This window comes from Abrus precatorius, unplaced genomic scaffold (genome assembly GCF_003935025.1).
Source record: "Abrus precatorius isolate BTA unplaced genomic scaffold, Abrus_2018 Scaffold7, whole genome shotgun sequence".
In the NCBI taxonomy this organism is placed as follows: Eukaryota; Viridiplantae; Streptophyta; class Magnoliopsida; order Fabales; family Fabaceae; genus Abrus; species Abrus precatorius.
Window position 1 is genome coordinate 18,161,869 of NW_020874417.1, and position 13,049 is coordinate 18,174,917.

A 13,049-nucleotide genomic window follows, 5' to 3' on the forward strand; every position below is an offset into this window, starting at 1 on the left:
AATATATTAAATAAATATTTAACTAATTTATTACTTAAATTTATCTAGAATTTTAAAAAAATTGTTTTGAATTTTTTAATTTTTATATGTTGTCTAAAACAAAAAGTTATATGTAATATTTTTATTTTAAATTATAAATAATAATAATTTATAATCACGTGCTGTATTATATAAAAAATTAATAAAAATAATTTAGGTCAATCGTAATATATTTTTTTTAATTATAGTTATGACTATAAACAATTGCATAAAAATTTAAAAATTTAAAATATCAATAATAACTTACAGTGTTAATTTTAATTATTCAAGATAATTTAAAAAAAAATATTTAACAGGTTTATATAATTTTAATATAATAAATATATTTTTTTAACAAAAAATTATGATTTTTACACAGCTTAGCACGGGTTGAAAAACAAGAAAAGTATTTTTTTTTAATTTTTTGGGAAAAAAATATTTACACGCAACTCGGCTCTGCTACTCGATTTCTCTTTTAAGGCCCGCGACGCCACGCTGCAACTGAAACGACACGTCGCAGAACCAAGGGTTTCGTGTATTCTTTCGCACCTATTCCTTCTACCTGCAATTACAAGTGCCAAAATCACAGTAACCCAATGAATCGATCATCTTCCGTTTGAAATTTAGGTAACCTCGTCCTGGCCGTCCGGTTACCTCTCTTTCTTCTGCTTCTCTTTTCCGATTTTCAGTAGGGCATCTTATAGCATGAAATTTGATGTATGCATCGTTTGAATCATTTTAATAATACATGTAGTATTTGAATCTTTTTTTTATTTTTCCTCCGTTCGATTTAAACGAGAGAACTGAAGCGATTTGTTTTTTCATCTTAATTATTGTTTTTTAAAAAATTTGAAGCGGTGCTGAATATGTGGATGTTTTAATTATATTTAGTTTTTCATTTTGGCATTCGCTGAGATAATTTGCATTATAATTATATTAGACTGATTGTGTTAGTGCAATTACAGGCTTGGCATGATGGATTCAAACTTACCGTCTCCGCCTCATGGCAATTATGATACCAAAAACGCATTTCGCAAACCTTCTTGTGATGCAGCTAATAGGAATTATCGGCGTCGATCACCTGTTGAAGGATCGCCCTCACCTGATGGTTGAGATCTTTTAAGCTCTCGCTCTTAATTTCTTTTAGAAGTTACAGTGGTATTGTGATTAGTGAGGCTAGGTATACTTGCAACCGATTATTGCTAGTTTGGTAGTTGGAACTGCTTAATATATGATGTTTATGTGTTGTACTTCTTGTGCGGGAGAGTATATAAGTATTGATGCTGCTATGCCCATTTTTTACTAATCCTTGGAGGTATACATCTCTTTATTGGTTGCATTATTTTTTACTTGTCTATTCTATTACTTTTGCCTGTCTAATTGGTCAATGTTTTGGAAAAGATTTTAGTTGGTATGCTTTGAATTTTAATTCTGGTATACTGTGACTGTACTTTTTTTTTTCTTATTAAGGTAGGGATATACAGTTAAACCCTTCATTATTAGAATCTTTTATGTTGTTTTGTGATGGAAGTGAATTTGGAAAAGAATTATTTACACTTGCACACGGCGTAGTTTTTCAGTTGTGAAGCTTATGTGCTGAGGTGATCTTATTTATATATTTTATAATGCAGAGTGTCACATAGGTCTTAGTATTCTTCACTCTGATTACTCCCAAAGCCTTAGGTAAACCTTCAATGAAGTCCATTGCTACATCAGTCCATGTATTTTACATGGAATGGGAAGTGGGTGCAGCAACCCAGCAGGAGACAGAGTCCTAGCCCTGTTTCTTTGACAAACATCACATTCGTTAATATATTGTTGTATGTGTCCCTTCATTCCCCAACCCCCCCCCCCAATAAAACAAGCCCGCAATTCTCTTGTAGGTGCTACAAAATCCTGAATGACCTGTAGAATTTGAGGTATTTTAGTGGAATTTTTGGTTATAACTAGTCTTCCCTTATAGTACTACCACCTACCCTTCTTGAGCTCAAACCCCCGAGATTCAGCCTCTTGTAGCAGGTCTTGGGTTATGCCTCTCAATTGAGTGTCTTGTTGAACCTCTTGTCTTCAAATCTGCCCAATTTCCTACAGAAATGGTCAAAACTGCTGCATACTGCAGCTTCTTGGAAAGAGCATCGGCTACTCTATTTTCTGTCCCAGCTTTATATTTGATGATTAAATCAAAACCAAGATGTTTTGTTAACCATTTCTGCTGCTCCATCCCCACAACTCTCTGATCCAGCAAATATTCCAAATATCATTGATCTGTATGCACAATGAACTGCTGCCCCAAAAAGATAATTTAACCTTTTTTGGACAGCGAGTACAATAGCCATTAACTCCTCCTCAAAAACTGACTTATTTTGGGCCCTCTCCGTAAGGACTTGGCTCATATAAGCTATTGATCTCCCTTCTTGCATCAAGATTGCTCTATTCCCCTTTCCTCGAAGCATCTGCCTCTATTGCAAATGGCTTGTTAAAGTAGGGAACAGCTAATACTGGTAAGTTGGTCATGGCTTGTTTAAGCTTTTCAATAGCTAATTGGGCCTCCTTTCCCCAAGGAAAATTATCCTTCAATTACTTATTTAAAGGCCAAGCTATCTTCTAATAATTCTCTACAAACTTCCTACAATATCCCATTAACCCAAGGCAACCTCTGCTGCAAAACCATCTCTTGATATTATATGACACAAGTACTCAAGCCAATCTTGTTCAAAAGAACTCACGTTGACATATAACTTGTTGGCTCTCTCAACACCTCAAAAGTTTGCTGAAGATGGGTCTTGTGGTTCTCGGCTGTAAATGAGGATGTCATAAAAAACACCAAGACAAACCTCTTGAGGAAAGGCCTCAGCATCTTGCTCATGAGAGCCTGAAAAGTGAAGGGAGCATTAGTGAGTCCAAAAGGCATGACAAGGAACTCATAATGCCCCTCATGAGTCTTAAATGCTGTTTTTTGGGTATCCCACTTCTCATTCTAATATGTGACAACCAAATTTCAAATCCAATTTGGAAAAGACTCTAGGATCCCCTAATTCGTCTAGCGACTCACCATGATAGGGATGGGAAATTTATCAAGTATAGTAACTCTGTTTAAAGCCACAGAATCTACACAAAATCTCCACCCCGAGCTTTCTTTTTCACCAATACAACAGGACTAGAGAAAGGACTTGTACTTGGTCTAATAATTCTGGACTGTAACATTTCATTTATAATCTTCTCTATCTCATTTTTTTTTGATAATGAGGATACTTGTAGGGTCTTAGATGAGAAAATTTATCAGGTATAGTAACTCTCTTTAAAGCCACATAATCTACACAAAATCTCCACCCCCATCTTTCTTTTTCACTATATAACAAGACTAGAGAAGGGACTTGGTTTGATAATTCCTGATTGCAACATTTCGTTTATAATCTTCTCAATATTTTTATTTTTTTTTAATGATAATGAGGATACTTGTAGGGTCTTAGATGAGGAATTTCCACAACTTCCTTAAGGACAATCGCATGGTCTTTCTCCTTCTGTGGCGGTAAACTATTTGGCCACTAAAAAATCTTTGAATTCTTCCAATAGGTTCTGAACTCCCGCTGAGACCTCTGAACAACCCTCCTTCCCATACCCTTTTGTTATTGGGGTCACTAGGTACCCTTCTCCTTCAGCCTGTAATGCTTTCAATGCTGTCCTCCAGGAAGATCTAGACCTGGAGAGGGCTGGGACTCCTTTTATCTCCTTTTCACAGCCATTTTCTCTCCATGCAATTGTTATATCTTGGTAGTTACCCCTAAATGGACCCAAACTCTGTAACCAGTCCACTCCTAACACTACCTTTGACTTTCCCAACTCCAAGACAATTTTTTTGAACAATATGTAGTACTTGCACTGCTAATTCCACATTTCTTGTCTTTCTTGATGCTGCTTCTCTCCTTCCTCTTCCTTCTCACTCTCTTCCAAAATTAAAATCTGGAAGTGGCGCATGGTGCAATTGTGCTCTGGATTCCATTTATCTCCACATCAAAAACAAGGCCCCTACATTGCCTTTCCTGCAGTTCCATAGGAGTCACCTTCGAACACCACTAACCTGTTTTTCTCCTTTAGTTTTGCCCCAACTTTTGGTCTAGGCCCACTTCTTTCAGGGACGCTAATTTTGGGCCCACCTTCTTGGTAAACCCCAGTGCTGTTCTGAGACCAATTTTGGAACCTAAATTGAGTGGGCCCCTAAGAGGGCCAGCTTGTTCCTCTACCACTTGGATTCACCCCAGCCTCTCTTCATGCCCAATTCCTTTCCTCCAGCTCAAGAGCTCTATCCATTATATCATTCAAGCTTTGAAACGCACCAAATTTCATCCCAACTTGAATTTCCCTCTTGAGCCTGTTGAGAAATATGCTGATCAGCATCTCAGCATCGATGTGACGATTGCTTCCTGCAAACATCTCAAACTTGGAATCTGGCCCATAAGGATTCTTAGCCACTCTCGACTGAAATCTTTTGAGGAGATCTTCCTTGAACTCCCTCTATTAAGGAATGGAAGCTTGTTCTTCCCACCACTAAAACCATGTTAGAGCTTTGCCTTCCATAGCTAAACTAGCTCTAATGCCAATTGATAAGAACCTTGGGAGAACCACATCACAAAAGCTAGCTATTGTAGTGGGCAAGCCCAAAGCCTTATAAACAACCCCTCATTAGAATTCCGTATGTCCAATGGGACTCAAGTCCCATTCCTTGCAATTGGATCCTAACAATCCACCATGCTTCGCAGCCTCGACGCTCACCCAGCTGTACACTAGCCCCTTTGACTAGTCTCGGGGGAACACTGCAATGCTGGCGTCACCACTCGTTTGCAGCTGGGAGAAGGCTTTGATACCAGTTGTAAGGAATTGGTATTAGTAGAGGAATAATAGAAAAGATCAGAAAGAATGAAATTAGGCTCTTGCCCCTTTTTGTCTATATTTCTTAGAGAAAGAAATTACAAAATCACTAGGCATTCGAGAGACCTAGTTCTCTCCCAAATGCAAAGTCTATTCTCTTTTAAGATGCCCCCCTCAGCACCTCTCCCAACCCATATATTGCACCCACTAACCCATAACCAAATCAGTATTTCTCCCTCTCTCCTACTCTAATCATGCCAGCTGGCCAGTTAATTACAAAACCCATTGCTATCACTCAATTTTCACGCTCCACCCACATCATTTTTCTTCTTTCCATTCTTCTCACGTGTACCTTGTCACAAGGTAAAATTCTGTTTATAGGGGCAACGACCTTAACTGCCTCATTATCTCTTGGGGTCCTAACATCTTATCTTGGAATATGTTAGAATATCCTATAGAATTTGTTTCACTAATTTTTCATTATCTTAGGATTAATTATTATATTTCCCGATCCCACAATTTCTATTTAGTTAGGATTATTATTAGTATAAATAAGGATTAGCATGCTAAAGTTTATGATCAAGATACTCCTTATAAAATGTAGAAACGAGAAATTCAAAAGAACCCATGAACCAGAAATGAAGAACCAAGGAAACGAGAATAAGGAGCAATTGAGAACATGAGAACCAAAGTAATGAGCCAGGTACCACAAAAGGTCATGCACAAACTGGCAACTGAACTTGGGAACAAGAGCAACTATGGACTGTGCTGCTAAAGCGTGTTGTGGAGATCACAATCTTAATCCCAAGATTGTGCAATCTCTCACCCTCCCTGCGATCATGATTGTAAAGAAGATCGGAACTTGTTAGGATTGTGTCGGATCTCTCTCTTTCTCCATTGGATCACAAGATCGGCCATCCCATCCAATCCAATCTTTTTGTCTCATCTTTTTGGGTTTGAGTGGAGGTTTTTGGGTTGGGTTTTCACTACCGGTTTTTTAACTACCCATTTCCTGGGCAACAATTTTTTGGGTTTTCCACATCTGAACCCTTATTCTTGTACGACACAACTTTTCGTCAACTTAGGTCACAATTTTTCTTGGCACTGGTGCTTCTTGTTCCTCTGCTGTGAATTGTCCTCTGTTTTGTGACTCAAGTGCTGTTCTTGCTCTCTTCTCTTCTACGACCTAGGTGCTGTTGCTGCTCTATTCTCTTCTGCAACCTTGGTGCTGTTCCTACTCCTCTCTTATGTGACTTGGTTGTTGTACCTGTTCTGCGAGACTACAACCTTTGTTGGTCCTCTGTTCTTGCTGCTCTCTTCTCTTCTGCCACCTTTGTTTGTCCTCTCTTCATCTTCCATCCTATTGTGTTTGGGCTCATGGCTTCCAATTCCAAGATTGCTAGGAATGAGTTTAATAGACTTGCAAAACATGCTTGTTTGACTAGTTATGTATTGTATTGGATCTTAAGTTTATGACTTTGAAGTTTATTTTATTTAAATAATGTGATTTAGAGGTTAATTTCTTTATCTATGTTATTTTTATGCTTATATATATGTTTAAGTATAATTTTGTATGTTTGGTAGGATCTTACAATCTATTTTACCATCTTATGATTTGCGATCTTTTACTCCCTCCTGATCCTAGGTAGGATCCTGATTTTAACAACATTGCGCTAAAACAATTACGGTTTTGTCCAAGAGACTTGTACTACAATGTTAGGAAATTTTGGCTTGATGCATTCTTTTTATTTTATTTTATTCTCCTCCATAAATAGTGCAAATTCATTTCTCAAATATTGATGACAATAATTCTAATTTCTAATTTGTGCAACCTAAATTAGAAAGTTTAACTATATACAAATACAATGAATAGATTGGTTCCTATTCCTAATATATTCACCATAATAATCAATTCTCTTGTTAACAAAGTATTCTAGTTAAAGAATATGACCCCTGAACTCATCTAATAACTCTTCCATTATTGGAAATGGAAATTGATTTGGAGTGGTGATTTATTGAGAGCCTTGTAGTGGAGATGCACAATTGCCATCTCCCATCTTTTTCTGACCTAGATTAGTGGACTGGAAAAAGGATTCATGCTTGGCCGTATCAAGCACACTGCTATCATCTCCTTCACAAACTGTCAATGTTTTCTATTTGGATGTGGAGATAAGAATATGGGTGAAGGCAAACAATAGGAATTTGAGAGCCCTCCTTTAACACTATTGCATGATTATAGTGCCATCAAGGAGGTACTACTGTTTTCTCTTGAAGCACTTCTTTATGTTTTTCCAATAAACCTTAGGCCACCACCCCTATTGGTTACACTTCTTCATTCATCCAATGTTTTTAAAATTGGAATTCTACATAGGATGTTGGGGGGGGGGGTTTGCAAGATTGTAAAATGTGTGGTCGGAACAAAGATCGTAAGATTCTACCAAACGTACAAAGCTATATATAAACATAGAAAATTACATAGATAAAGAAAATAACCTCCAAGTCACATAATTTAACAAAACAGAAATTCAAAATTCATAGACTTAAGATCCAATATAACATAATTAGTCAGATTAGAAATAACAGTTTTTCAGAAGAAATATAAATTCATAAACATAATATATGTATTCTACTCTACTAAACTATTACTAGTCTACTAAAATATATCTTGTAGCTCCAATCAAGATAACCATTCTTCTTTGTTTGACCCCTTGCCCTACTGAAAAAATTAATGTAACAGCAGCAGAGAGCAGGACATGTGAGAAGAGATGGCAATACAGGCACAGCATATAGAAAACTAGTGGAAAGGCCCGGGGGAGCGGGACAGAACTGAACTAAGAAAGCCATGATGATGGAGGAGACATGAAGCACCAAAAGCTGTGGGTGGAGGTCGAAAGTATAAACATTGCAGTGGGTGGAGGTTGAAAGTATAAACATGTCCAAAAGTTTGAAGGTGAAATCCGCCAATCCTAGGGCTTAACTTTAATATTCTGACTTGGGTTCATAGAGGGGGAAGATTTTTGCCCTTTTCCTCCAATTTTATTATAAAATAGAAAAAAAAAACCGAATAGGCTCGTAATAAATATGTATAGGAGGAGGGATAAAGTTAGGCCAAATAGTAGTAGCATACAGATGTATGATTGGAGGAAGAGATTAACAGGAAAGGGCATGAGGTGGATTATCTCTTGTGGGATAAAGGAAATCCCAACAGAATTGTGACAGGTGGCACAGAGGCAGCGTGTGAGGGGATTCTGGAATCAGAGGGCAGTGGCGGTGTGTAACAGAGCATAAGAGAAGAGAGAGAACAAGGGTTAAGGAAAAATTAGTGGAAGATTTGCTAGCGTAGCTGAACTGCTTGTGTAGCTGTCATATTTTCTTCTAAAATTCGTTGCTATTTTCAGAGGGTTTCCTCAGCTCTATGGAGATCTATTCCCTTAGTTTTCTGATATTATTCATGTTTCCGGTTCTAACAAAAACCATAAATTGCATTTTTTAATATGGGTTATGCGACCCAACCTGCTGTGCAAGAATTGCTTGGTGCAGCTCCAAATTGCAATTCTTTTGATACATAAGAGATTTACATGACTCAGCAAATGATTCAAGGTCAAAATGTAGTCTCATTGTGATATTTGTCACACCCTGAAGTTCGTGTATCGATTCAGGATACAAATCGCACAATTCATGCAATTCTAACTACACTGCTGCCTAACTATGTCTTTATCTTTTATCTACCTAGTAACTTAAAATGGTTTTCTGTTCCTTTAAGTTGATTGGTAGTAGCTCTTGCGTCATATGCATTGATTGCCATTCATTGCTCACTTTGGCATTGCTTATTGTTTTTTAAACAGTTGGCTTTTGGGTATGCAGTAATATAGATTCCCTGTGCTGTAATCTCCAATTGATTATTTTGATCCAGAATCATTTCTTTTAAAGATAATATAGTGTGACAAATTCAATGCTGATGGTAATCTATTCTTGATACAGAGTAAGATTTGAATAAAGAAATCTATGCTCTTTTTGTATGCAGGTAGTCCTAGGCATGAGCACAGCTCAAGTCCAAATGCAGTAAAGGAAAATTCGGCTAGAGTCTCTCACCATCATTCAAGGAAGTATGATGGCAGGGAACAAGACCGACAGTATGGAAGGAGTCACTATGGCAGAAGCAGTGATTCTCTTAGGAATTTTGATAGACATTCATCCAAGAGCTCCTATGGTCACTTTCGGCATGTCAAGTATGCAGATGAAGATAGATACTGTGAGAGGCTATCATCTCGTTCTGGACATGAGTCAAGGGATGATCATATGAGAGAAGAGAGTGATAGCAGGTCAAAACACTACCAGCGTGGTGTGGACAAGTATTCACGTGACAAATATGACAGGTCTGATCATAGAAGCAAAGAAAAACATAGAGAAACATGTTTGGAACATCATAAATATAAAGATATGGATTCTTCATATAACAAATCTGCATCTGGCAAAAAGCATGCACTGTATGATAAGGTGGAGAGGGAGGGGCATTCAAGGGACTGGGATGGGCGAGATGAAAGAAGAGATTCTCGCAGAAGTTCAGGGAATTACAGAAGTGACCAAGCAGTCTCCTATTCAGAGTCAAGGAACCAAAGAGATGAGTTAGGTCCACAAAAAGACAGTGGTAAATTTAGTCTGAATGAAGCTTTTAAGAGTGAACAGGAGTCAAATGGTCAAAACCTTCTCTGGGAAGAGAAAAGAAAACACGATGACACCGAGATTGGAAAGGACAAAGACTGGAAAACTGGAAAAGTAGGCAATGAGATCTGCATTGAAGATAAAGAATCATCTGGAAAGAAACCAAAGTTGTTTGATCCTGACAATGATGAGAATTATGAAAAAGATGGTATTTATATATTTTTTGTATGGATGGTTGATATTATTTTTATTCTTGTCTTATTTCATGACATGTACATAAGCAGATGAAAGTAAGACTACAAGTTCAAAGGTTTCTCATGAGAGCAAGGCAAAATTAGTGGTTACCAAGACCAGCGGTTTTGATGGTGACAATAATCTAGATGCTGCGAAAATTGCAGCCATGAGAGCTGCTGAATTAGGTATATACTATTTTTTCTTGAAAATTTCTGTACTTTTGGTATATGGATGTATGTATGATATTCTTAGTTGAAGTTTGCATATATGTGGTACTCATCTGGAAATTTTGATGCATGACAGTTAATAGGAACTTAGTTGGGGCTGGTTGCTTGACTACTGACCAAAAGAAGAAACTATTGTGGGGCGGCAAAAAGAGTACACCTACTGAAGAGGTATGTTCTATATATATTTGACTTGGCACACAGGTGAGAACACTTGGTTATTGTAGGAATGAGAATAATAAAAATAAACTGTTAGATATTATTGAATAGTCAAGGTTAAAATTAAACTGCATCTGACTTTTTAAGTGGTCATGTGACCACTAAATAGCTTTTTATCTTGACCATCCATGTATGGTTGTATGGTTCAGATTTGAAGTTCTCATAATCTTATAATGAGAACTGTTTTCAGTAGATATGCTTCATATGTATCATTGTATCTATAGTTATCTCTCTCTTTCTCTCTCTCTATATATATATATGGTATAAAACCTTTGCATATAACATGGTATAAAATACTGTGGCTTTTTTCTTGGGTATAGATTATGGATGATTGGGGAGTTGAAATGAAATGCATTAGTGTATTTTGGCTTCTGTTTCTTTGCAAATAGCCCTTTGTAATTTAGATAGCAGCAACGGTAACTTGAAATCAGATGGGTTGAAATTTTACCCGCGATGGCCAGTTCCGCCATACACTGAATTTACAGTGTAGGAATACATTGCAGTACCTTGACCGTTAATTTCTAACATATGCATGTGTACAGTCAATATTATATTAGCATAAAAAAATTTGGTTTATTTTCTTTTTACTTCATTATTCTTATTTAATTATATTCTGTTCCTTTTTTTACCCTTAAAAAATGTCTCATTCTGCAAGTCCAATTTGTGACTTCTGCATGTTAGCTAGCTTTTGAACTAAATTCTCCAGTGAACTCAAACGACCTTCCATGGCTGGTTCCACTCCCTTTCTCTGCTTAGGCATACAACTCCTTTGGGCCCCTTTGATATCTGGCAGGTTGGATGAATTGTCAAAGACCAAAGCAAAAGGATATGAACTGTATTATTAATGAAGAAGAAAATACTGCTGAATCAATTCTGCAATACCCAGAGCAAAGCTCTTAGAAAGGGTTCACACCCTTGCCCCCTACTAACGGAAAAAAAAAAAAAAAAACACAACTGACACGCTCTCTCTCTTATCCCACCTCCCACTATATGAAAGAGTACATATCAATCTGCTCTCCATAAGTAATTTCTCTATTTTCCATTTTGCCCCTTTTAATTTTTCCTACAATATGTTTTCCAAATCCAAGGCCATGACTGAGTTGGACTGGTGCACCTAGGTTCATGGGACGTAACATGAAACGAGTCTGCAAATGACTTTGAATAATTCATACTTGAGTCAGTTTGATTTGTATAACCAAAACAAATCACAGAATTTGGCATTTGTGTTATATTTTGTTTTTCACTTTTCTTTCACCATTTCTTATCAAATAAATTTAAAAGTCAGAGATAAACAGATTGTTAAATGAAAAGGAACTAAAGGACCACTACTAAGTTCTCTTTATTTAATTATTCAAATGCTTTATTTTCAATATTCTGTACTAGGGTTTTCACATTATCACTCACATCTTGCTGCATATAATGCAATTGCTGCTTCATAATGCTCTTGCCAAATGTTGTAGTCTGGCCATCGCTGGGATACAGCTATGTTTTCTGATCGTGAGCGGCAAGAGAAATTCAACAAACTCATGGTGAGTTTTGTTTGATTAGCTACTTTATTCTGACTCTAATAATATGAGGGGATTGTTTACTTGTTCTTGAATGACTCGCTCACTCCATTTAGAGTTTCTTCACCGACTAACACAGTTTGAGTCTAAGGTTGTGCTCGTGCCTATGGCAAATTGTAGGGTATGAAAGGTGAAGTCAAAGTGGAGCAGAATTCCAACAACCAAAGTGGTAACGACATACTGCGCGCTGAGAAGCAGAAGGAACTCCAGCTGGATCTTGAGAAACAATACACAGCAGGCCTTCGACGAAGAGATGGCCGTACAGTTGGCTTAGGTCTTTAAACGTTCACTTCGGAAAATTTGCGTCATTGACATTTGCAATGAGTTGAGTATTATCACTCCCTATGTTTAGGGAGGAGCTTGTCGCTTGTTTTCTCAAGACATGTTTTGGAGTTAATGTAAGCTCTGATGTTTGGCGCGTCATCTCTTGGCAGCTGGTTAGAGTTCCTTTAGACGGGGCATGTTTATTTATCTGCAACTTCGTATCACGATTGTATCTATATTTTTTGTTTTAGTATTAGTTCATATGACTGGTTTAGATAATTTGGTTTTAAAAAAACAAGATTTGATTTATATGTGCTGATACCGCAACTTGTCCCTAAAATCTTTATAACCGCGAACGTTGGAATGAATTTTTAGCACACTGATTATCGTTTATGACTATGCAAGTAGACCTCAATCTGATGACACTTCAGATAATTTTTGCTTGAATATTAGAGATATACTTTTTAACATTTCTTTCAACATGTTTAATGTCTAAAATTAATTGAAAATCATAAAAGTAAAGTGTATTTAATGATTAATATATTTAGGGGAAAATAATTTTTTCTTGGTATAGTAAGAGTAGAATTTAAATAAATTTTGAGTCTTTCTATTTATTAAACTTTGTATAATTTCTAAACATAATTGTTTTAAATTTAAAATTTACTAAATTGGTCTCAGCAGCAATTTTTTTATACTTTGAATTTAATTATGTTTAATTACAAATTTATTTTAGTTTAAGCCGTATTTAATTGTAGTTTTATGATAAATTGTTATTTTGTCAATTTAGCACGCTGGTTCTCGGATATTTTACTTCTGTTATTTTTTACTAATTTTATCTTTTTATCTTGTTTTAGGAGTATTTTAGCAACCTACACTTTCGGTTATTTTAAGTAGAATATGGTTATGACTTGCTGACATACTCTAAAAAATAATAGATGTATTTTAGCAACTGAGTGTTTATATATATTCACATAGTTTTTAGTTAGAGTATGTGGAA

The 13,049-nt window shown here is 36.4% G+C and overlaps 1 protein-coding gene across 4 annotated transcripts; it reads left to right on the forward strand.

Annotated features, from left to right (window-relative positions):
* The first annotated feature begins 464 nt into the window (after positions 1-464).
* On the forward strand, positions 465-12,449 carry LOC113871345 (arginine/serine-rich coiled-coil protein 2). 4 transcript variants are annotated; one of them, XM_027508409.1, is made up of 7 exons: positions 465-645; positions 984-1,126; positions 8,909-9,754; positions 9,831-9,965; positions 10,084-10,175; positions 11,684-11,752; positions 11,909-12,449. In XM_027508409.1, exons 2-7 carry the CDS (start codon positions 991-993, stop codon positions 12,068-12,070), a joined length of 1,440 nt encoding a protein of 479 aa, XP_027364210.1. In that variant the 5' UTR covers positions 465-645; positions 984-990; the 3' UTR covers positions 12,071-12,449. The 4 variants fall into 4 exon arrangements, with proteins under 4 accessions (XP_027364210.1, XP_027364212.1, XP_027364209.1 ...); XM_027508411.1 differs by having other exon boundaries at positions 11,880-12,386; XM_027508408.1 differs by having other exon boundaries at positions 465-662; positions 983-1,126; positions 11,909-12,362.
* Positions 12,450-13,049: the final 600 nt, after the last annotated feature.

Excerpts from the sequence above, each read along its gene's own strand:
- LOC113871345 (XM_027508409.1), top strand. The coding sequence starts at position 991 with ATGATGGATTCAAACTTACCGTCTCCGCCTCATGGCAATTATGATACC. Across the intron at positions 1,127-8,908 it reads AGGATCGCCCTCACCTGATG|GTAGTCCTAGGCATGAGCAC; the intron begins GTTGAGATCTTT and ends TTTTGTATGCAG. Across the intron at positions 11,753-11,908 it reads AGAAATTCAACAAACTCATG|GGTATGAAAGGTGAAGTCAA; the intron begins GTGAGTTTTGTT and ends GGCAAATTGTAG.